This window comes from Trachinotus anak, unplaced genomic scaffold (genome assembly GCF_046630095.1).
Source record: "Trachinotus anak isolate AG129_WGS33_773 ecotype Australia unplaced genomic scaffold, CSIRO_AGI_Tana_v1 ptg000003l, whole genome shotgun sequence".
Lineage (NCBI taxonomy): Eukaryota > Metazoa > Chordata > Actinopteri > Carangiformes > Carangidae > Trachinotus > Trachinotus anak.
Window position 1 is genome coordinate 17,077,729 of NW_027273854.1, and position 25,524 is coordinate 17,103,252.

At 39.3% G+C, this 25,524-nt stretch overlaps 3 protein-coding genes across 8 annotated transcripts in view; 1 reads left to right on the top strand and 2 right to left on the bottom strand.

The window, feature by feature from the left end:
• The window catches only part of usp7 (ubiquitin specific peptidase 7 (herpes virus-associated)), a 29,897-nt gene extending 24,937 nt beyond the window's left edge, over positions 1-4,960 (top strand). For 4 of the 5 annotated variants that reach the window (XM_071474168.1, XM_071474169.1, XM_071474171.1 and 1 more), the window contains exons 28-31: positions 21-140; positions 293-364; positions 663-753; positions 2,910-3,310. In XM_071474168.1, the coding sequence (XP_071330269.1) occupies positions 21-140; positions 293-364; positions 663-753; positions 2,910-3,016 (390 nt within the window). In that variant the 3' untranslated portion in view covers positions 3,017-3,310. Of the gene's footprint in view, positions 1-20; positions 141-292; positions 365-662; positions 754-2,909 lie in introns of all 5 variants that reach the window. The other variant, XM_071474170.1, reaches the window with a different exon arrangement.
• Positions 4,961-6,310: 1,350 nt separating this feature from the next.
• litafd (LITAF domain containing) lies at positions 6,311-13,848 on the bottom strand. Of its 2 annotated transcripts, none has more exons than XM_071474173.1 (5): positions 13,749-13,848; positions 8,959-9,008; positions 8,745-8,819; positions 8,430-8,643; positions 6,311-7,587 (listed from the first exon to the last, which is right to left on the bottom strand). In XM_071474173.1, exons 2-5 carry the CDS (start codon positions 9,002-9,004, stop codon positions 7,470-7,472), a joined length of 453 nt encoding a protein of 150 aa, XP_071330274.1. In that variant the 5' UTR covers positions 9,005-9,008; positions 13,749-13,848; the 3' UTR covers positions 6,311-7,469. The 2 variants fall into 2 exon arrangements, with proteins under 2 accessions (XP_071330274.1, XP_071330275.1); XM_071474174.1 differs by having other exon boundaries at positions 7,245-7,587; positions 8,745-8,816; positions 13,749-13,823.
• Positions 13,849-17,411: 3,563 nt separating this feature from the next.
• Positions 17,412-25,487, bottom strand: slc2a6 (solute carrier family 2 member 6). Its single transcript, XM_071474175.1, has 8 exons — positions 25,080-25,487; positions 23,834-24,105; positions 23,025-23,121; positions 22,838-22,937; positions 22,344-22,537; positions 22,026-22,201; positions 21,635-21,933; positions 17,412-20,506 (listed from the first exon to the last, which is right to left on the bottom strand). The coding sequence occupies exons 1-8, from the start codon at positions 25,143-25,145 to the stop codon at positions 20,178-20,180; spliced, it is 1,533 nt and encodes a 510-aa protein (XP_071330276.1). The 5' UTR covers positions 25,146-25,487; the 3' UTR covers positions 17,412-20,177.
• Between the last annotated feature and the right edge of the window lie 37 nt (positions 25,488-25,524).

Consider the following 25,524-nt stretch of genomic DNA (forward strand, 5'->3'; position numbering starts at 1 on the left):
TGTTTCCTCCCCTCACTCAGGAGATTCCTTTGGACCAGGTGGACTTGGACAAGGACAGTGAAATGCTAATCCCTGTCGCTCACTTCCACAAGGAAGTCTTTGGGACCTTTGGGATCCCCTTCTTGCTCAAGATCAGACAGGTGTGTGTGTGTGTGTGTTTGTTTGTTTGTTTGTTTGTTTGTTCACATGTGTAAAAGAGAGTTTGTTGTCTACTTCAGATAATGTATTTCTCACTTACCAAACTAAATGCTCTGTTTGTTTCCTCACATAATATGCAACCCTCACCTCACAGGGCGAGTCATTTCGGGAGGTGATGAGGAGGATCCAGACCATGCTGGACATCCAGGAGAAAGAATTTGAGAAGGTACAACATCATGTTTTGCTGCACAACCAGGGAACATTACCTGTGTTGAGTGCATTTTAAATGTTTCCTGATTCATATTTAATCTTGTTTACTGCCCAATATATAGATGATAAACATTATCATAAAAGTGCTAAGCAGTGTTTTATGTTGTATACTGTACAGTCAGTAGTTTGTTTGTTTGTTTGTTTGTTTGTTTGTTTGTTTTTTTTTATTATTATTAAGAACCAATCAGAATATTTTTAGTTTTATGCAGATAGACAATGAGCTAACGTGTTTGTGTGTGTGTGTTCGTTCTCAGTTCAAGTTTGCAATTGTGATGATGGGGCGACATCAGTACATCACTGAAGACGAGTATGAGGTCAACCTGAAGGACTTTGAACCACAGCCAGGTATTTCCTGCTTCTGCTGCTCCTGAGAGCATAGCTAATACAACTACTACTATTTTTACAGTTACTGCACTAATCGCATAAACTTAACAAGTGCAACAGGCTATAACCCAGCTCCACAAAGGAAACAAAAGTGTGCAAATGCATCACAAGAACAATCCCACGAGATCAGTCGTTTAAACGAGGCTGTGGCGTTGGCACAGCAGAAGGCTCCAGTGGAAATAAACGTTCGTTCCTCTGACCAAAAAAAGTTTACTTTTATTCAATTTTTGCCACAACACAGTCAAGAGCACATTCCTGACGGATGCTTTTGATGCTTTCTTATGCTGGAGACACACCGGATGCATGGCGTTTGTGTCGCAGCTACTGCTGCTGAACTGCAACAGCTCTTTTCTCTCTTTTCTTTTTTTGCTGCCAAACATGCGCATCACACGTGAAAAATAGGCGAGACACCAAATCTCTAGATCACGCGACCCAGCTACAACGTGAGAGACGTGCATCTCAAGCAGTGTGTCTGCTCTAATCTGTTAACATGGCCGCAAAATGAAAACCAAGACGTTCCACAGCCGCTACACACACGCAATGCATCCAGTGTCCAGAAATGGATACTGATTGCAACCTGGAGGAGACACTGCAACACACAGTAAACACTTAGATCTGCATAGAACCACATTATATTGTGACTTAAACCATTGATTAAATGTTTATATACTGCTAATGAAGGCTACCTATGGGAAATTAAAGTGTAACTGAAGATGCCTGTAATGACAGTTTTTTTTCACTCCTGGAAAATGTGATTCTCATCACGTAACGATCCATGATTACATCAACCACAGCTGCTCCAGTCATGATGGTTGCTGTACAAGCATAGTTTAGAATTCTTAAGCACTTTGGGACACACTACCCCTGGTCCCTTTAATCATTTAAATCAGTCCATAGCCCTCAGTTTTACAAAAGCTAGTTAAGAACTAACACACGTACGGATTCAAAAAGCTGGGACAGCGACAGCTGCTGTTCATTATGAAGGAGACCTGGCTTTGCAGCCCTGCACCCACCACTGAGTTAAATGGAGTCCAAAACCACATGACTACACTACAGGCGAAAGCTGCAAAAGGCTCAATCTTATGCAAATATCCTCCGATGCAGTGCAAGCGACAGACACACAAGAGCCAATCATGATCATCTTGATTCCAACGGAAACAGAAGTACAGTTATTCACTTTTCAACTCCACTACGAGATAATAGAGTAAAAGTAGATTGTCAGAGTCTCAAGCTTCCCAGATCTCTATGATGTGTGTTTAGTGAGTTACTGTGACTTAAAAAAAGAGGAACAATGTGTGAAAATCAGACACTGGTGGTGTGTCTGGCAGTGGCAGATACTTCAGAAAACAACTGTCTAGTCTGAGCAGATGTAAATTACATGCTCAACACAGCACAACCCCAGAACCACAGATTCCTGAGAGGCCAAATACCGACAACTACTTTGTATCTGAATGTGTGAATGCACTGTTCAGACCAAAAAAAGCCCTGCTTTAAAAAACTCTATGGGCTGAGTTTGTGTTGATTAAGGTGCTGGTGAGAAGTTGATGTACCGCTCAAGATGGCCCGCTTGAGTAAAAAATAAAAATGCAGCACCATGGTTTATTATGCTATAAGAGGATTTTACAACTGTGAAAGGTTATCACAGCAGCAACTGCTTTACTGTTTGTCACAACATTTACAAGGTAAACAGGAGAGATAAGCTGTTAACGTTACACATGTACAGAGTAATCTACCAGGAATGTGGACTTGCACTTGTTTGACAGATATCGTTGCCTCTGTGGACAGGACTGATTTAGATGAACAAGGAATTGAATTTTTTTTGACACAGTGCCAAAGTCATTCTTATCGCGGCCATAATCAGATCGCTTTACTTTTCTGTAACTACTCAAAAAACATGTGTATATTCCTTAGGATTGTTGACACCTGAAAATTCAGTTTGTCAAATCAGTTTCCCCTGAGAGAAACTCTGCTACTACCGGTGCTGATTAAACTATTACTGTGTTTTCACCTCTGCAGTCACCAACTCTGTTGACGCACTTTTTTTCCCCCTGAATAATGATTCTCAGAAGGGAGATTTGATGTGCAATGACCACCCTGACGTATCTCCTTCCTCACAGGTAACATGTCCCACCCGCGCCCCTGGCTAGGGTTGGATCATTTCAACAAAGCTCCAAAGAGAGGTCGCTACACTTACCTGGAGAAAGCAATCAAGATCCACAACTAAAGCAGCCCGCCCTTCCTCTTTGTCCTCCTCCTCCTGCTCCGCCTTCCTCCCTACCTACTTTAACACACCATAACCACAGACTGTAACCAACCGTGTGCGTGTGAGAGACTGTGTGGGCGTGAGTGCGTGCTTGTGTGTGTGTGTGTGTGTGTGTGTGTGTGTGTTCATCACTTTTAACACCCTGCCTGGACACCTCTACAGCTCTACACCGGCACTATGTCTTCAGCGATACGGATCTTGCTGCAGCTGACGGATTATTCTTCAACCACAAAATAAACTGCACCAACCACCTCCTGACTGTTTATTTTGTTGTTTATTTTATTTTTTTTAAATGGTCTCCCTCTATGTTTGAGGCTGTTCAGTTCTTTTTCTTCTGGCTTCTCTACCTGTTGACTGCCTGTTTTTTGTTGCCTGTCTGGAAGTGGGAGAAATGAAATTGGATTTTAATATAAAATAAGTGGAGAAGGAGAAGGGAGAGGACGTGGGACACAGTATACATATAAGTGTATATATATGTGTGCATGTGTATATATATTTATATATATTTACATGCATAAACATATATATACATATACATGTGTGTACATTCATATATATACATATATGAATATATATGAACCTCTAGAATTAGTTTTTTTTCCTTCTCCCATCTCACTCACCAGTTTCTTTTTCCTTCAGATTATTTTGGGGGTTGTTTTTAAATAAAGAATTGTTTGAAGAGGCATCATGCTGCTGTGTGGAGAGTTTGATGGAAGGATGTTTGTGAGGACTAACTGACAGGAAAAAAAAAAAAGAGGAAGGTGGCAAATGGTCATTTTGCAGAAGAATCTTTTGAAAAAACGGCTGCGATCTGGTGTCCATCCTGAGGCTGACTAGTTGCCCTGACGTGGTTCTTTACATTTCTTGCTCCCATCTTTTAGTGCTACAGAAACAAGTATTTCCCAGTTTACACACAGTTCTTTCTCACTTAGTTTGGTTGGAGGAAAATGAATTAATTTTTTTTGTCTCTTTCTGCAGATCTTGTATAATAAAATAAAAATCCACAGCATCTGTTTAAAAATAAACGGGGAAAAATAAGGAGGAAATTTGTCTGTATTTCATCTTGCACGTTGGCACTTAATGTCAGAGGTTTCTCAGGACTGGCAAATGTACATTTTGGTTGTGGTTTTGACTTGTTCAATGACTTTAAAGGAACACACGCACGGACATTAACCCCTTAACATTCTCCTATTTTTTTATTTTTTGATTGTTTTCAGGGGGTTTAATGTCTTTCTCAGTCATTCCTCCTCTAAACACAAACACACATGCGAGCTCTGTCTTCTCCCTCCCATCTTCTCTCTTGGTTGAAACTGTCGCCTCCATGTGGTTGGGAGCAGTAACTGGCTGTGCTTGGTAGGGAGCCGCAGACACTTAGAGCCCACAGGTTTGAGGATTGTGTAGAGACAAAACCAGCATTGTAAGAAACACTTAAAGCCCTATGAATTTATTTTTCTTTCTTTTTTTTTTGTTTCTTTTAAAGCACAGATGGAATGCTCCCCTAATAGCGTATAGCTGGCTCTGTAAAGACAACATTTAAGAATTGTATATTTAAAAATATGAACGTGTAAAATTTAAGAGAAACACACGCCTTTGTTGTTGGGTACAGAAGGAGCCAGGTGTTCATATTTCTTGTGTGTAGGTTTTTTTTTTCTTTATTTTGCGTTCCTGATGTACCATTGACGATTTTTTTCTGTTACATTTGGATTTTTTTCTTTTCAAAACTAACTGCATTGGTTTTGTCTTGTTAAAAAGTGCAGTACGAAGATGACCTGCAGAATCACACCTTAATTTGATCTTTTCCAGTTTAAAATCCTCAGTGTAGCAGCAGTGTACGACAACTATTCCTGTATATTGCCTTTTTGCTGGAAAATGTATGTTGAATAAAATTTTCTATAAAAACAAAAACATTACTCTGCTGCTTGTCCATACCAGTGTTTGATTGGGACGAAACACTGTTAAAGAATCAATTTTTAATTTTTGTAAATACATACTTTTTTTTTTTGTTAAGATTGATACCACTCTTGTGTCTGTACCACAAATTAAAGGTTACAGCCAGCAACGAGCTAGCTTAGCTTAGCATAAAGACTGGAAATGGGGAACCTGCTAGCCTGACTGTCCAAAAGTAACACAATTAGCTCACGAGCGCCTCTGAAACTCACTAATGAACATACAAAATCTTGTTTCTTCAATCTGCACAAAAAGTGAAGCACAAAAGCAGCAGTTCACCATTGCACTTTATGAACGTTATGCGCCTTGACTTTTTCTTGGGCGGGAGCAGTAACTTCGTGGTTGCCTGACCGCTGCTCACAGTTAAGATATAGGCCGGCTGTGTGTGCTAGGCTAAGCTAAGCGGCTGCTGACAGACAAGATAGTAGTATCGATCTTATTGTCTAACTTGACAAGAACACTGATAAGCGTGTTTCCCAAAATGTGGAATTATTTAACATTTAAAGCTGCATCAACCTAGGACTTGTGGCTATTTTAGTATGGGGATGACTGAGAATCTTCAGTGCCTACATGCAGTTTGTTTTCATGACCTTCAGAACCAACACGGTATGTTTTGGGCTGATGGAAGACATTTTCACTGGTTCATTTTGGTTCAGGTCCAGATACAAAACATCAAAACCAGGAGCTGACAGTGATTTCTCGCTCAGTGATGCTCAGCAGAAGAGTGCACATCGCCTGTTAAGAGTAGCAAAATGAAATGTCTGCATACTCTGAGGTGTTATTCTCCAGTGTGTTTTTTTTTTCTTTGTGTGCACCAGAATTGGTCCAGATGTGGAAATAGCATCTGACAGACATGCTGTATGTGGGCCGGACTTGGGCCGAGAAACCAGGAATGTATTTAGCCAGCAGAAAAAATATGTGGAATGATTTTGCTATCTAATTGAAACAAGACTAAGAGGTTACAGACATACTATGTGCTGTACAAGCATTAACATTTACATCACTGACATTGTTGGTTTGCTGTCTATGCAAAGTATTTGCAGAAACTCAAAATTCATGACCTTTGGAAACAGTGACTCACAACAATATCTCAAACTAAGTCCATTTAGTGACTCCTCTGATCTTCCCTAGCAGATGCAGTTTTCCAAGCTGTCGAGTTAAAGCTGATGTTCAAATTTTTCGGAGAATTTCAAGCAGATTTCAAAAGTGGAAGATTGTGTAACCAACAGGTGAGTTTGTCGGCCCTGACCTCTGACCTCTCTCGAGGGGAAAAAAAGGGGAGAAAAAAACAAACAGCAGAGTACCGTGCATGGTCTACATAGTCTGCTTTTATTACATAGTCTACTTTTATTAGAGAAATAATGTTATAAAATAGTTATTAATAGTATATAACAGAAGTCCAAGCATACTCAGTTTCATCCAGGGGACAATGTGAGAGGATGAAGAGGATTTAAAGCTCACAACAATATTTTTGCCTGCTTTCTCTTACACATCATTTGTGTATCATGAAGCAGAAAGATCTTTTTTTCAACAAGTTGTAACAATAGAGCAACCAGACAAAAACATATTTCTCCAGGAAAAGAAGATTTTAAATATTCAAACTTTGAGTAGTGTTACCATATTTTATTAGTAATATAATATATTTTTAAAGAATATTATTACTATTATTTAAACATGTTGATCAGTGACTCCACCAACATTTTTGGTGTCAAACGCTGAACACATCATATCATAGTACAGTAATGCTTTAATTTTGCATTGTCTTTGCCATTGTAACACAAACACATAGACAAATCCTTGTTTGGAGCTAAAGATTCAAACAAAAGTCAAAAATATATTTACAGCCACTGTTGCACATAAGCTTTTCTTTGAACTTCATGCTCACTAAGACTGCCCTTCATCCCTTCATATAAGAATTATAAGAGTAATTTCTGATTAAAAACTTACAACAAAATAATATCAACACAAATTTATTGTGCAATAACTGCAGATGAGAAAATATGCTAGTATTATGTCTCTGCTCTTAATTGTCTAATGCATTGTGTTAGCTTGCATTATGTTGCTGTTGCTTATTCGAAAGTTGTGATAATACCTTCATTTTGTATGCAAAAGTTTCAGCGCAGGAAATGGGAAAAATATGTAACGGCTTCGAAAAAGTGCATGGGGTTTGATTTACTCTTGCAGAGTAAAAAAAAGGTGAGCATGATATTTAAAGTCTGAAAACACAATCACTCCGAGTCTATTTGCTAAAAATATGATGTAATGAGGAAACCATTCATGTTTGACGTCACCTTGGCAAATATAAAGGCTTATCCATAGAAATAAGTTACATTTGAACTGTGACCTTTCTCTGTCAGGTTCATAAAATGGTGAAACAGTTTGTTTTTTACCAGTTAACCCAAACACAGATAAAGGTAACAGGATGTTATTTCTTATTTCTGTGGGTCCATTTCTGCCCTCATGGTCGTCATTTACAGCATTTTTTCTTCTCAACGTGCAGGACTCTGTTGCAGCGGGGGCATGTGTGGTACACATCCTTGAAGTTTTTCAGGAAAAATGGAATTAGGCAGCAGCACAGGACCAACCTGCAACACACACACACACAACCACAGTTAGTGTTAGCGTCATGCAGCTGTATGCCTTAATTAGCTTTGTTTTATCCTCATGCGTTTGCAGTTTTGATCATTTTTTGTTCACTTTTTTAGGGTCCATACAAAAATTATTTGAAGGGAAGGGAAGGAGGGGCTGCATCTTATATTTCATCTCATATTTCATTTTATAAAAAGCAAGACCCTGCCTGATGCCTGTATAATCAAACCAGTTATGTAGGCTGTTTCTACTTTGTCGTGGTGAAAATAAAGGTCTAATGCAGAGCCAAAGCAACCAATTACTTTTTTGTTTTTACAATAAATCTGACAAATGATAAATGGAATAAATATATTCACACCACATGAAGTCCCTGGATTTAATACACTATTATTCAGTTCTATTACAATTTTTTGGCCTATTTTTTTCTTTACACTCTCACTGTACTATATACATGGAAGACTATTTAGACAACATAATACTATCATACACACTTAAAGGTTAGGGACACAGTCGCATTATACTGACATGTAACACCTAAGGCTCCTGACTCTTTGACCAACCTTCAAAAGTAACTGGAGATTTCAAAGCAGCCAAAATCACTAAAGTACAAAATTAACAATGGCAGGTCCTACATCGTTCGCTGACTGTGGCCTTGTCTTGGGTCTGTGCTGCTTATGCACACAGTCTTCTGTGTGTTTGTACTTAATGGGGACGTGGAGGTATGGTGGCTGTCTGCTGGGGTCCAACAGCAATTCTTTGCCCTGGCGCCCTCTGAGTAGGTCAGTGGCCATGCCAGTAGACTGTAAACTGTAACAAGCGCCCTGAACCGCACACTCACCCACAGCAGATGAAGAGTAGGCACATCAGCCAGGCGTATGTCCCTGCTTTGTAGCTGACGTTGGTCATGACTTGCTGCTGGCAGGAGGTGCAGGTCGTCATGCCTGGATTTCGTCCCAGCGATGTATCATAGCTCACAAACTTTCTTCTGCCATCCCCAGAGTCGGCGCCTGAACCGAGGCCAGCACCGAGGCTACCTCCTCCACTTGTGTACACTGATGGAGGGAGCGAGGAGGGGACGGAGAACAGTTAATTAACAATGTGAACAATGTGCTAGAATAAATTGTATTTAAGGTTTTTAACTAACATGATTTACCTGGGGTCTCATTTGAGGGAGGGGTGAAAGGGGTGTGCACGTGGTAAACCTTCACTCCATCGCCCTGACCTTGTACTGGACCAGAGGAGGAGAAATGAAAGTGAGAAGAAGAGGAAGGGAGGAGAGACATAAACAAGGTGGTGTTAATGAGCCAATCAGAAGATAATGTTGACAATGACGATGTGGGAGTGTGCATGTGTGTGTTTGGGCTCACCTGGGACGAGGTAGGGAGGGGGCTCTTTTCTTCCATCCGCACTCATTGTCCTACAGAGAGAGAGCAGAGGATTATCATGATTGGTGTTATTCATTATCAGTAAAGACAAAATCCATTAATACATAATTAAGACATGCCTAAGATCTTTTTAAGTACTTCAACAATAGTTCACCATCCTCTCTCTATCTCAGCAGGCAAATGTGATGCTACTTATTGCCACTAGATGGAGCCAAAGTCTGGCTGATGGACCTAAAAATGTCTGCCCGGCTCTGTTGAAAATGTCTGTCATCCCTAACTGACACATACTCAGCCCAAAGTGATGAATTAGCTGTCACCCTGGGGTATATACAGTAAACCACTTTGTGTGGATGTTTCTTGTCATCCACACCCTGGGGGAAATGTGTGGGTGTGACTCTGTCTGGAGTGTGATGGCTGACATGTTTCAGGTGTGGTCACTCGCCAAAGCTTTTTTTCTGAAATACTTGCAAGACTCATGCTCACTGAAAAAATGCAAGGCGTTATTTGTTTTATTTATGATATTTAAGTTCTGTTTGACTAGAAAACTCGTAATAGTAACTGCTCTAAACTTATACTCGTCATTTTCCAGTGTTTGTTCATGCTTCATCAGTAATCAGCCTCGCAATACATGGCTCCTCCGGTCAATATGACTGCAATGTAACTTTGTGAAACTGCTTATATTTACAGCTGACTGTAAAAGATATGTGAAAAGGCATATGACGCCATTTATATATGCAGCAGCAGCAGTTGGAAATGTTGGGTTTGTTCTAGCTGTAACAGCTGTAATATGACATTAAGAGGCAGAAAATATAAATTAAAAAAATATATCCTGTATGTGGGGTTACATATATGTATTGTTTCCTGTGAATCCCCCGAGCACTTGAATGGCAGACTCCACCACATGCAATGAAAACTACCATAGAAATATAGAAAGATATATAAATTGAAAAGATATTGCTGAAAAAAACAAACAATATTTAAAGACAGGGGTTTAATTTCATGAAAATCTTAACGATTACAAGATTGTCTCTTACAAAATGACTTCATCAAAAAATACTAACTACCTTGTCAACAAGTGAATGAAGAGATTCAACAGAATGTGTGAATGTTTATATGGTAATCTACAATAAAAATGAAAAATGAAGGATTGAATGTCTATGGCAGTTCTGTCAGTATTAAGTGCCATTACTCAAAAAAATGTCTGTGTGGGATGTGCCCTCATTAAAACGTAAGTACTCTTTTCATGTGACAGCAATCGGACCTGCAAATTACCAAACACTTTCTCAATAGTTTGACAAAAATACAATATGGAACAAATTTCAAATGTTCCATCCCGTTGTTTTGATGGATTCATACAGTTTTCTGATGTCTGCGTCGATAGGTAAAATGTAATTCATTGTTCATTGTAATTCATAGTGTATAAAGTTCTCACATATTCACAGATCAGTAACTTTAACATGGGCCATTCTTCTGAAAGAGCAGGTTTAGTTTAACCTTTGTCATGATTTGCTGTTGTCTGCTTGGTTATTAGGCTGAGTGAAAAACAAAAATCATACTGGAGGAACCCCAGCTAAAAGATAAACATGACTCTACCTCTCCACTGTTCTCTCCTCTATTATTCCCTCCTCTTTCTTTCTCTCTTTTCATACAAACACACATTAGCATGAGTTTGAGCATTCATTCTCTCTCTCTTTCTCTCTCTCTCTCTCTCTCTCTCTCTCACACACACACACACACAGTAGCATTTCCATCACTTCAGACGACTATACTTTGACCTACCCTAGCCTGAAACCAAGTCTTCATCCTAGAATATTTGTTCGGGCGGACTTGATTTTTTTGTCCCTTAATTTGGAAGTCCTCACATGATTCCTGTCCCCACAAGTACACACCCATTCAATAACACACAGTGCACACCCTAGCTTGACTGTCATCTAGCATCCTCTCTGCATATGCTTCTCAGTTTCTCTCTCACCTCTATACACACACACACACACACACACACACACATACATTACACTATCTTGACAGACTTTCCCCCCGCCATTCATTACATGCACTGAGGTGTTGCCATAGTTTGGCATTTGTCTTCACAGTCGGGATTTGCAGGGGATGAAAGACTGCTTTGTCATTATGTCTCTCTCTCTCTCTCACACACACACACGCACGCACTCACAGAGGGCTTGTATACACCCATATGGTGGTGCAGGAATGCGACCGAGCTGCATGCTTCTCAATGTGTCAGAGACTGAGGGTGTGTCGATCAAACCTGCTGATGATGAACTCACACAACTGCAGACTAAACTGCTGTCTTGCACAAACCTCAGAGATCTGTGACGTTGGGCTGTCTAAGGGCATAAAACCCTGACATCATGTGGTGTGAATGACAGTTTTTATTCAAAATATTGTGTCTGAATAACTATGAAAATTAGAAACATACTTCACTCCAAAAACTGCTGAAAACAATCCCAAAAGGACACGGGTGTCAATTTAAATCTGTTTAAAAAATGTGTAATTTTTGTTGCCTGGTCATTGAAGAAAAGTGTTTCTGTGTTTCTCCACAGTTTCAACATTTTACAGTTCCTTTCCTCCAGACCAGTATACTTGTTTTGACAAAGAGGTACGGTAAAAGCCGATTGACAGGGTAGGAGAGCAACTGGTTGCTCTTACACTCACTGGCTCCGTTCCACTGTGCCAGAAACTGCTGCTGCTGGAAAGTTTGGGCGTGTTGGGTTCAGGTTTGTCAAGGAAACTATTGTTTCCATCAGTTTCATAGTCTTGATTTTTTTTTTTTTTTTTTTTTAGTAAATTTCAATCACTGAGAAAATAAGGCTTGGATAAGCACTGCCATGTGGCTGTAGAAGTCATGGTGTTTTCAGGAGATCATGAAAATAGAGGCCTTATATGTTAAAAAAAAAATGAAATGAAAATTTGCATTGTTTCTATCACCATGAAAAAGATTGAACAGAGAGACAGAAAAATAGTTTCAATTCCCAAATAGTTGCTATGCTGATGTTCCTGTCATCAGACAAGATATAAAGCTGCTGATGGATGCGACGACTGGGTGCAGCTTCTGAAATATTCATCAGCCACATTGCAGAAATACTTTAAAAGGATGATGGTGAAAGGTTATAGGCTACTGATCAAACAAAACGCTCTCAGTAAGAAAGGACTGAGGCTCGTGACCTCAGCTCAGACAGAACCTGCTCTCTATGAAGCTTTATTAGTGCAGCAGGTGCATGGGGATGGATTCATGAAAGAAGAAATGGGTGAGACTGACTGAGAAAAACTGGACTCTGACCAGGCAGACTTTTAGGGTGATTTCCAAGAGAAATGCTTCGGCTGTAATTAAATTATAAATTGGCCAAAACTGATCTGTTGAGCTCAGTGAAACACGCTCGTTCTGATGCTAAGCAGGCTTTAGATACGTTAACCCCCCGGGACACATCTGAGTCATACGCCTGACTATGCAACATCTGTGCTGGTCAAACCTGACTCTGACTCTGTGTTTATGTGAGAGAGAGTGGGAGGGAAGAATGCATTTCAACAACAAAGAAAGGAGTAGTTTAGATGTGGAAATTACCCAGTTAATCACTTATCACTTCAGTCACTACGGTCTCACCTCAAATCTCGTCTGAGCCCCAATCAGCCAAAACACAGGCTCACCCCAGTCTTGTACAGTACATTTATCCCACATAAAATGATAAAATCCAAACATGTGTATGAGAGGAAGTTAAAAGACTTCTGCCAGAAAAGGACATTTGTTGCATGTTATGAACAAATTTAAACCACTACACCATCATATTACACTTAAACTTAAAACTATAAATGACATTCAGTGACTTCAAATGACAAGTCATTCAATCAATGTACATTTTACAGTTTTGTCCTTTTACTTGTGTTGTTCTTGTGGCTGTAGCTTCTCATTTTATACACATTACTGTTAAAAAGAAAAATCAGAAAATAAAAAAGGACAAAAGAAAAAGAAAAAATTTTATCCTCTGCTCAAAACTCCACTGACAAATAACTCTTAAATGACCTATCAAATGTTTGTTTTTAAATTGTAGTGCACAACTACAACTTTTTTTTTTCCTTTGCTAAATTTGGAGCTTGTTATTCCCTCTACTGATACAATACTGTACTGCTGCAGCTAAGATAGCTGCTATAGTAAAACTACTGGTGCTACTACCCTAAGCGTTAAAGTTATCAACACTAAAGCTGCTACTATCTGTGACTGGCATCAAGACACAAACCGGCTTAGGGACATGTGAAACTTAAAACTGCATTACAACAACACCCACACATATACACATGTAGCCTACTATGAGCTTGATGTCCCATACCCTAATAGTTAGGGGGAGTTAGTTCTGCTGAAAAACATTTTCACTCCAAACCAAGAAAAAGTCAAAGTCATACACAGGAGCTGGATTATTATCACAGCTGCATGCACCCTGGGCAACACCCATGTCTGTACATATTGTTCAAAACCTCAAATACCAAATCCACAGATATAAAAAAAACCTGTTGTGTCTGTCATCACGATCCAGCAGTAAAAAGACAACAGGTTTAGGTCACAATAAATTCATTATCTCTACTTTCCAGCCTGAACATTCGACCTAATGCTTTGCTTCTCAGTTGATCTCCTTTTGTGCAGAATAACTTGTCATTAAAATTGGCCAAACTTACTGTCATCAACTCTTTGTCTGTCATCAAACCCATACGAACGCTGCAGTATAAAATTAAATCCTCTCTCTGTACACATATTCATTTCTTACCTTGGCAAGGTGTTGCGGTCAGTATGCTGAGATGTGTGTTCGATGCTGCTGATGTAGAGTCCAGACTGGTTGTAGCTGAGATATCCACCTGTCACACCTGTACCTCTACAAACCTCTCCCTGGATACGCCCACAACCCCACCCTCCCTGACAAAGATGTGAATATACAGCAGGAGTGAGTCACTCTGTGGTTTAGGTGTAACTTTCAAATACTGTTCTTATTTGTCCTTTGTCTCTTGAAAATAATTGAGGGAGTGTGTGACTTGACCATAGTTTTATTAATTAATTGGGATGTGATTGGAAGGCCATCGACGAAATCTGAGCAACATCAATTTACACTTGTTAACACACTTCCCAAATATGATAAGAATTCAGTGCATTGAATATTTTTCATATCTGCACAGAAGAGCGGCCAAGGAAGGAATTAAAAACTCACCCACTCAAACCAATGACATTTTTCATTGTTGTACTCAAGTCCCCATGGATTTACTCAGGGGAGAATTACTGGGATACATTACTACCTTTACATCATTTATTGATTGTTGAATTATAACATAAATAAACAAGACAAAAAAGAAAATGTGTATAATTTATTTTTCCAGGATCCAGAACAGAAACAGACTGAAGCAAACACACATACACCTGAGAAGCCCTGTTAAAAGAAGATTTTTGAGCTGTTGCATGATTTTGTACAGAATTATGTCACTGTGTATTCTGTATGGAAACGCAGTGAAATCCATGATGATGACTGTAACTGACACGATCAAAATACATTTTTATTTTGTAATCTAACTCAATTTAAGCAGGCAACGCCATTTTCTCACTGCATCTTTTTTTTCATATCACGAAATCCAGTAAGTTCAGCCTTAATTGACAAAAAATTACTTCACATTAATTTAGAATTTGTTAGCTAGCAGCTAACAGCTTTGTCAAATGATAATAAATAATTCTCTATATAAATAATCATTGGACATTGTTACATATTACTTGTTTAATCTGTGCAAAGGGGCGATTTCATGAGTTACTGGACAGTGGTCATGTTTTCACACTTAATTTTTTTTTGTGCAGACCAAAAAAAAGAAATCAGTTTAATGGTTTCCTCCAGTTTCTAGTTTTAACGCTAAGCTAATCCAATTGATGGCTGGCCCCAGCCTCATACTTCCTGTACAGACATGAGAGTGGTATCAATCCTCCTGATCAACTGTCCACCAGAAAGTGTAATTCCCAAAATGTCAAGCTATTCCTCAAGAGTAGTGTTGCATCAAACCGACAATTAATTGTTTGCCAGTAGTAAACATTAGGCTCCTGGGAGTTGGCAAATGATGCAGTGTTGAGAGGTTTGGCGCTTTTATGTCTCTTGGCTCTATTTTGCCCACATGAACACGGCACAGTTCTTTTTATTTACAATATACAAACCTGCCCAAGTTCACTTTGGTCATGTTAGCATCAAATTTCAGCTCAAAAGATGTGTGTCTGTGAAGGTCTACTTTTTCTCTCACTCAGCTGGGAGCAGGCCTGTTCAACCACATTTTTCTATGCTGGTCACTGAGGGCTGACTGCCTTGTCTAACCACACCTTACACGTATGTTAAGGGAAGATGAAGAAAATCCATTCATGTGTAGGGATTTGAATCAATGACCTACCAACCTGAAACTCTCTTCAAAAAAGGCCTTTTTTTCAACCCCACCAACGTTTTAGAATTACAGACTGATGTTGCACAAGTAAACATTCACAACCATTTAGTTTTTCTTTCTGTAATAAAGATACCAGAGTTTCCAAATGTTGGAACTGCTCATCTATAAAAACAAGAGCAAGCAACAATCTCATAATGCAGAAGGGAATGAGACATTCTGGTTGCTGATTCTCATAAAATGGGAACAATATAAAAGATTACAGTTTACATCTCATCTTTTTGAAGGATATACAGTAGTTAAAGGCGTATTTGAGACGGTGGGGTGTTGCCTCTGCACATGAAGTTGGCTGGGTGAGGTGGTAGTGTGTGTACGTGTGTGTGTGTGTGTGTTTGTGTGTGCGTGTGTGTTTCGATGGGCCTGATGAACAACATTCCAGACAACGGACCAATCCCTACAGAGTTTTACATTCAGGGTGTGTGTGTGTTATGTTTTGCATAAATTGGGACATTTTTAAGTGATTACAGGTCAGGGGTTAATCCGTTTGTTGATACTAATTGTAATTCTTATTAATCCAGTTTTTATACCCAGTTACTCACCTTAAAGAGAGGGGAGAACACACAATTAATCCCCAAACACTGTCAGCCAAGAGTCAAGACTAAACCAATTCACTTTGGTGGTGGGGCAGACTAGATTATTATTCTTAATGATTTCACGCAACCCAGACAAATGATGTGTCAGTGAAACTACAGGCCTTTATTCACAGTTTTATGAATGAATTGTGGTTTATTTGGTGGCTTTTCCTTGTGTGGTTTTGCATTAGTACTGTACAGACAGAGAGGGAGACCTGAGGTAGAACTACCCCCTGCCCCTCTCCCCATCTCCCTCCACCTCTGAGAGTTAGAGAGGAGACCTTCTCAACAAGCAGAAGAATCATTGATGTGATGTGCAAATGTGTGATACTCACTCATATCTAAATCCCCCATGGCTTTGGAGACCTAATGGACAAGTAATAATTATAAAATAGTAAAAAAGTTAGTTAAAAAATAGAAGAATTTTATTTTTTTTAAAAAGCTGTGTAAATATAAATAAAATATTTGTAAATATATATATATATACATATTATCATTATATCATTTCTTAATGAGTTTATTGCAAACATAAAGTCAGGAAAAAGGTCATACTCCAGAGGTCAAAAATGAGAAAAAAAGAAAATACATAGGCTAAGTATTTTTATACACTAGCCTATTTTTATTCATTTTCAGTTTTCTCTTTTTTATTATTATGGTATGCAAAGTGGGGTCTTCTCAGATCTAATGGAAGGTGCACAGGTGCAACTTTGTTACTCTCTTGATTAGTGATCACATAATGCATAAAAAGAGATGTCACTGCCGACATCTCGACATTGCCCATTGACTATGAATGAATTAAAACTAAACACTGGAGCAAGATGTGCTCTTTTTTTGTTCTCTTTTTTGCCTTTTCCCAGAATTTGTTTTTGGGAACTACAGACTGACTCTTCCTTTTACCAACTTTTTTTGTTTCAGGTCATCACAAATCATTCATCAGTAACAACACATGACAGCGATGGAAGCTTTGGTGACAGAAAAAAAACACCCAATGAACGCAACATTCAGGTGGTGAGAAAGCAGGGAAGGTGGAGTGGAAGGGAGGCATTGGCCAGGGCAAGAAAGGAGGTGGGTGTAATCAGAAACATAAAAATAGCCTCTGACTCATGAGGTATATAAACACTGCCAAAGGAAGATAAAAGCCATGAGACGCTGTCTGTGCGTTCATCCTCTGATGCCTCTTATACTGCTACAGTATGTTTATCTGTCTTTCTTCTTATCCATCTGGTCATCTGTAGATATAACAATATATTTATAATATATTATTATTATTATTATTATTATTATTATTATTATATATGATATATATATCAGAGATAAATATGTTTCCATTTTTTAAAGTGGAGAAGAGTTGATTTTCCTGGTGAAGTGTCTTACAAAACACTTCACTGGTGAAGTGTTTTCTTATTGTGTTTATGAATTTTCCTAAAACAGGTAACATCAGCTTCCAATAATTTACAGCAAAATACTGGCACATAATCAATCAATATTTTATACTGTGACACACAAGTGCACTCAGAAACCAATCATCATCATATCTGCCATAGAAACATGCAGTGGCGGATCTAGAAGTTGACAAGCTCTGCGGCTACGCCTAGAGCACCCAGAGCCAGGGCCAATTTTTTTTTGGATGGTTTACATGCACAGAATTTTATTTTAATGCAATGTATGATTACTGCAAAGGTTAGTAGTAGTAATAGTGATTAATCAATTTTTTAATACTATTTTTATAGTTGTAGTATCATAGTGTCACTGGTGCAATGGGTTTATTAGTTCAGTTGTCTTTTGAGAGTATATATATATCTATATCTATATATAGATATAGATATATATAGATATATATACACATACACACTAACATGCCACCTGCCAAAGTGGCTAGTAAGAGTGGGTGTGCTACCTGCCACTGCCGAATCCCACCCTCATTAGGCGGGTGGGTGGGTGCTAGTATCAAGCCCTGGATGCAACAATAAAGAATCTTGAATAACATAAGTTAGCTTACTATCTGAGTACAGCTGCAGATTCACAGACACCTGTCCGTGCTTCACTCTTTATGAAAAATGTTCTTATGTCCATCTTGTTATTAACCACACCAGGACCAAAGAATTTGGTGTGGTTAGTTTTCCAAAGCATTGTAGAGCACAAACTAAAAATTCCTGCACCAATGCTGTAATAAAGCCTCTCTCCCACCATGTCAATACACACACACACACACACCCAAACACACCAAAACCTGAATTGTGTCTGCACTTCTTTCGTCCATGTCAATCAAACACTGTACAGACTACAGATTTACATATGACTGTACATATGGATATAATTGTTTCTGTAACGCAATAGGTATGTCTCTTCAAACTCGCTAAAGACAATGGGTGGCCAGAATAACAGGAACACAGTCCTACATACAATTACTTTGCAAAGCTACCTTTGTGAAGGTTTTTTAAGGCTGTGTCAGAGATGGGTTACATTTTAAAGGCATTATATTTATATCATCCACCAGTTCTTGCCTTTACCTGGTGCTCATTTTTACTGCAGATCATCTACTGTATAGAAAATAAAGAAAGAATTTAGTGTTTTTTTTTTATTTCCTATGTTTTGGACTATTTAGGTCTATCTATTAGAGATTTTACTCAGATAACAAGACAACATGTATAAATTCACTACATCCACTGACCCTTAAATACAAATCAAACTTTTTCTGATTCAGGAAAAACAGATACCCCCACAAAACCTGAACAGCAGTTTTTCAACCTACATATCTTGTATTTTACACTGCTCAAAATTATTATTGGTCATATTCATCCCTTTTAATTGGTATATTGTACCCCTATATTGTGCACAATTTTTTGTCAATTCATACAGTAACAACAACATAAACATTTGTTCCATGTGGTTACTAGACAACTGGGAGGATGGGGATGCACTGGACAGTGATGTGCTTCATTGGGTGAGTCAGACTCAGTCCTATGACACACACTACACTGTGGCATGTGACCTGGCCTGCTGAGCCAAACAAGACAAGACCTGTCACTCTTTTTTTAGGCACAGAGAAGATGATGGAGCTGTTGTTTTTTTCTGACATCCTGTTCACATGGTTAAACCTTTAATGATATTATATCTTTGTGCAAGTTTATTTACATTATAAACTTTATGCATATTTAGATTTTGTAGCAGAGTTTTGATCTGTACATGTTAACCAATGTAAAAAAATATTGTATATAAAGAAATACCTACTATCCATAACTGATCACTGTTACATAACAAAATAATAGTCCAGGCTCGCAGCAAAATCAGCACCACCTACAGAAACTCAAAGTTGGTGTTAACTGCTCATTCTGCCATATCTGCACCACCCCTCTCAGAGATCAGTCAACAGTGTGGCAGTGTTGTGTCTTCTTCTGCTGAAGACAGTTTGTCATGCTCAAAAACAAAAATAATTTGCTGCTGTTGCTGCTGAAATACAGAACAAATCACTTGGTGTGAAGTGGATCAGACTTTACACTGTCTGTGACTGATTGCTGTACAAATGTGGGCAAACTTAGCATTGATTTTCGTCTGTTAAATGTCACAGTGGGAAAACAAAATTGACAAAAATACCATATAGAACCTGTAGACATGACAAAATCAATCCTCATCTTTGAGCCTCGGTGATCTTTTAGAAAGCACATTGTCGAAACAATATATGGACAGTTAAACAAACTAAGCAACAACTATAATTTAAAATTCAATTGAATGTTTATGAATTCTGTGAACATGAAACTGGCAAGCTATCTTCTTCTGTTGGTACATTGTTGTAAGTTTTCACTTTGAAAGCACTTGTAAAACATACAGTGCATATCCATACAGAATAAATTTCACACAGTAAGTTGAGAACGACCCATGTTGTTCTGATGTACTCCTGTGAAAATAATGGCATGTTGCAAAGTGGAGCAATGGGTCCATCATTTTTTATAAGTAGACATATCAGAGTTCTTTATTGTGTTTTCATCACAGCCACTGACCAATGAACTAAAAGGAAGGCTGTTCAAAACTCTCAAACTCAGTCTGTGCTCAGTAATTATTGTAGTAGTCCTTACATGTTAACCTGAAAATATCCCTTTACACTAGCCCTGCTTTTGAGCTACATCATGTGAATGACTCATTTTTTTGATCAAGAGGATCTATGAGCTTTCATTGGGCCTGCACAGAAGAATGGCTCCGTCTGATGGTGAACGTACGGCCTGTTCTGAAATAGTTCTCTATTTCCTCCAGCGAGCGGCCACGAGTCTCTGGGATGCACACGGCATTGAACAGCAGGCAGACGACACACACCACCGTGAAACACAGGTATGGCACGTACAAGCCATACCTATCCACAAGGTGTGTGAAGGCGTGTGTGAGCATAAAGGCCGTCAACCAGCTGACAGTGACACACAGACCTGAGGCCACACCCCTGGCAACCAGTGGCAACACCTCTGACATCAGCAGCCATGTGATTGGACCCCATCCCATCGCGTATCCTAGGAGACAACCAACAATGTGATGACAAACAGCTCATATGAGGGATAATAACACAATAATAGCACCAAAAGAAAGTGTTTTGTTAGTGCACGATCACACCCGGCTGTGTTTTGAGAAGTTTATCAGACTCTGGAACATTTGCTTTACAGACTTAAAATAAGTAAAATAAGATAAATGTCACATGAAAAAAGGTAGGCTACTCCTATTTCAGAGAGATGACACTGGGATGTTTAAAAAGTTTTCCAAATCAAGTAAGGTGTGAGACCATAATTGAAACCAATTTAACAACTGAAAAGGTTTGATGAGTATGAGCAGGTGGATGTTGACGTGTAATACACAGTGGTTAATAATGCTTTGAGAGCTGTATAACAAAGTGTCCTGAGGACATAACAGGTCTTAACTTGTTGGAACAAGACAAAAGGTAAATACAGGGACACATGCCTGACAGGTTTATCAAATCTACACCCACTGAACAAGCTAACTGTGTATCCATATGTTGATTTTAAGAGCTAATTTGCTTGTACCTTTGCAGCAATGAACCAAAAACTCGAGCCAGGCTTGCAGCTCCGTAAAGCTGTTCTCACTGGTGCTTTGGGCTAAAAACAAACATCAGACCTCAAATATGTTCCCTATGATAATGCTAACTGAGCTCACTTTAGTGTGCTAACAAGCTAACATTTGGTGATTAGCAATAAAGATTAAGCACAGCTGAGGTGGATGGAAATGTTATTAGTTTTGCAGGTGTTTAGCCATGATGTATCTGACAAATTCAATCTTTGACCTGTTAGTGGCACTCGATGAAAAGTCGGGGAACTGACAAAATTATTACAATATATACAATTTGTACCAAATTTCATGGGAATACAGACAATAGCTGTCAAGATGTTTTGCTCAAAACCAAAAATATAAACCCAATGGAGGTGCAAGAGGAAAAGTCCAGGGATCAAAGTCAATATAATTAATCCTCAGGGGAATGTCTGTTATATTTCAGTCCGTACCAAAGTGTTGGACGGACTGACCGACATTACCATCCCTAAAGCTGCGCTGGTAGCATGGCTAAAAACAATGGAGTGATTTGGGAAAGCGTGGATTTTCAGCAAGAGTTGACAGTTGCTTTCAACACTCACCAAATATAAACACCATGGTGCTGATGAGAGGAATGAGGCCTGCTGATCCTGGTTGGCTGGCCTCTAAAGCGTTTCCGATGTCATTATGGGGGATGTGGTCCAAACTCATGGTGAGGTTTGGAGGAGAGGGGCCTGGAGGGCAAGGTGTGGTGTGAGAGATCATTGTCAGAGTCAGAGTGGACAGGAACATCAGCATGCTTGACGTGTACAGCAGGGCTTTGCGTCCGGCCCTGTCCATCAGACTGGCTGCCGTGGCAACAGAAAGGAGGCGGACAGCACCTACAATGGCAGCATCATACCTGAGAGATACAAAATGAGTATAGGTCTGTATTTGATAGATAATATAAGTAGATGATAGATGAATAATGGTTAAATAGGACATATCTCCTACTTGGCTTCCAGGGACACTTTGCTCTGGGCAAAGATGGGCTCCATGTAGACCAGAATGGGCGTGACACCTGTCATTTGCTGTAGGAAACGCATCACCACTGAGATAATGATTGGCCGGTAGTAGATTGGTGTGGCAAGCTGGGACCATGTGACTCTACTCTGTGTGTTGATGCTGTGCTGCATTGGGAGAAACATAAAACACATACATGTACTAATTTGTATTTATTTGTAAAACTAGTCCACGCGTGAGTACAGGATGATGTGAAACCTTATCTGTCTCATGTTGTTAAAAACATTAAAGTGGCGGTCAGTCTCTCACTTGTATGGCACTCAGCTCGATGTGTGTGTCGTAGTGACTTCCCCTCAGCCACCGGAGGGCTTTCGCAGCCTGCTGCTCTCGGCCCAAGGAGAGGAGCCTCCTGGGAGAGGAGGGCATGAATGCAAGCAGCACAACCATCAGCACAGCAGGCACCTCCCCGGCTATTGCCAGCCATCGCCATGGTACCACCAGGCCTTCACATCACAAGACATGTTAAGATTATGGTAACATGAGCAACAGAGCAGAAAAAGTGAAATTAATCAGTATTATCTATGCTGACCCAGCTATCAACTCACCACCAACAGATACAATAAGCTCAGAAATGAATTATGTATCCATTAGTGATAATAAAATTCAGCTCAAATGTTGATATTAAGGTTTGACTCTTGCTACTGTGTCAACTTACTACTTAAGACTCTGAGCAGCCAAATGTGCAAAGAGTGAATGTAACTTTCAGTAATGTTATTTATGCAGCCGTGTTGGTATATTCTTACTCAGGGCGTAGAGCGCCAGGGTCCCAAACACAGCAGTGACCTGAGGGCAGGAGCCCAGAGCTCCTCTCACTGATTTGTGCGAGATCTCAGAGATGTAAACCTGTGACATAAACACACAAAAGACACACATGTCATTGTCATGAACATATGCATGTGCAGATTTCCATCTGTAACCATGGTGACCTACAGGAATGGATGCTGCTGTCATCCCACCGGCGACACCTGTAAGGAAACGACCCAGATGGAGCATCCACAAGTCCGAAGCCCCTCCCATCAGCATGTATCTAAGACACATATACAGATGAGAATAAAAAAAATAGTACACACAGACTCATATACACACATAATAAGTTCAAACACATTGTGTTTTTACTGTTGTGTGTGCACTTTTGAATAAATTATAGCATTCTGCAAGTTTGTGCACAACAGAGTACAGTTAAATAGATACCATTAATGAATGACTCCTTTTGCAAAACCTGCTGTTTTAACCATGCAATGTGCACGAAGAATTTTCTTTAACCAGGCCAAAATTTAATGGCTTCTTCACTGGTGTGGATCCAGTTAATAATCTGGATCTCACAGACATGTCTAGGACTGTCTGGCTTTGGCGGAGGTATGCACTCTACTGAGTGCAGTTGTATCTGTTAGGGCGGGACTGTCATCATTTTTATTACTTCATAGACTTTGGTCACATGGTATTCCCAGAATAAAGCCACCAAACTTTCACCTCACTTGAGGTCTATGCAGCATATAAAAACAGCTGTGTGGGTGTGCAGAGACTGTAATTTGCAAAGTAACCGGTAATTAGAGCTTTCAAATAAATGTAGTGGAATAATAAGTTCAATATGAAATTTAACACAGTAAAAGTAAAGTATGATAACATAGGAATATGTAGGCACAAATACCTCATAATTGTACTTAAGTACAGTACTTAGATAAATGCACCACAGCTATCAGAGCACAGTCTAATGCCTGCATGCTGTTTCTTAGACCCACCCAATAGCTGATGGCACCGCTGACATCATGATGCTCAGCTTCCGCCCAATCATGTCATTGAGCAGCATTGCCCCCAGCCCACCGGCTGCTGCACCCAGGGAATAGATTGAGCCGAACCATGCAGCTTGCTCCGTGTCCATCTTGAGCCGAGGGTCGGCATCGGGGCTCTTGAGCTTTGGTAGGACGGGGGATGAGAAGACCAGGGAGTAACCGAAGCTGAAGTTCCCCAGGACTGCCGAGAAAACAGCCAGGAACAGTTTGGAGTTATTGATCTGGGATAAAGAGATATGGATGAGTTAGAATTTGGAAGATAAATATTGAGCATGTGGACAAAAATTCTTTCTTTAAAATAGTAATAGTAAATATTGATGTTCTTGTCAGAGAAATAAATGAAATAGATGCAGAAATATGTGCACTTGGTTTTTGGAAGAGTGTTGTTCAGTGAGGCCACCTTGTAAAGAGAAGAGGGGGAGGTGTGTTTTGAGTTTACACACAGTACTGCCTGCATTAGTGAAGTCCTCTCATGGAAGTGAACAGTTTTACAGCAAGTATTACTCTGCTCTGTGCCAACACTTTAGTAGGATAAAGAAAAAAAATAAATTATGCTAAACAAAAGTGATGTTGGATTAGCTGTAATCTGGGTGTTTCTTAGGTTTATGTTAATTTGTTTTCTACTGATTATGGAGCTTTTCCTGCAAAATGACAAGTTTGTTCTTTGTTGATTGTCATTGGGGAAGGTAGGAAGTCTGTGTAGCTGCGTGCCCGATCATGCCTTTAGTTCATTATGAGTTCAGTTGTTCCTCAGTTCCTGTTTTCTTTTCGTTTTTGGGTTACACATGTCCTGATTGCATGTGTAAATAAATAAACTTTTGGGGGTTTTTGACAACCAAGGACTCATTTCATTAAGACAGACTTTGACCATGGCTTTGATCTGACTAATAGTCCTCAGATAGACATCTAAATGTATCGATTGTACAAAGCTGTCTAGTAATGGAATAATCGTTGGACTTCTTTGCAATTAATTAAAAAAACAAAAAACAAAAACAAACAAAACAAAAAAAACGTGGCCACTGAGCAACTGCATCAAACTTTACACTACAGACAAAATATATTGGGTTATAATCTTTAAAAAAGAAACAGAGAATTTGTCTTCTTTGTGTATTAAATCAAACAATCACAGACTGAATCAACAAGCTATTGCTCGGACAAATTTTAGATAAATTACAATGAGTGAAAAGTTTCCAACCTGGGATTCAGATGATGTTAGTCTTCTGTTCACTAGTGGAGTCTCTTCGTTCACGCGTGTTGACATGATGACAGCAGCCTTTACCAAAGGTGTCTGATTTATAAAATCTGTGTACCGTATATACTGTTTGTTCCTCCTCCTCAAGAAAAATGAAATATTACTAAATTTTAAAAAAAAGTTGTCCTTTTAAAAAACACTAGCAGATGAAAAGACATTTCAAGTCCATCCTGTTCCAGTGAAGCTTACAGCACAGGTGAGTCTTCTCTACAGGCGAGTAAGAAAAAAGGAAGAAAGCTGTTAAATGCAAAGACTTTTTTGTTTTAAAGCGGTCATATCCACCCTGCTCAAGTACTGAACTATATCTTCCTGTGGTCAATGTGGCATTCAGGATTTTCCAGACTGCTAGACGAAAGCAGTCATGATGAAAGTGAAACTTGAAACTGGG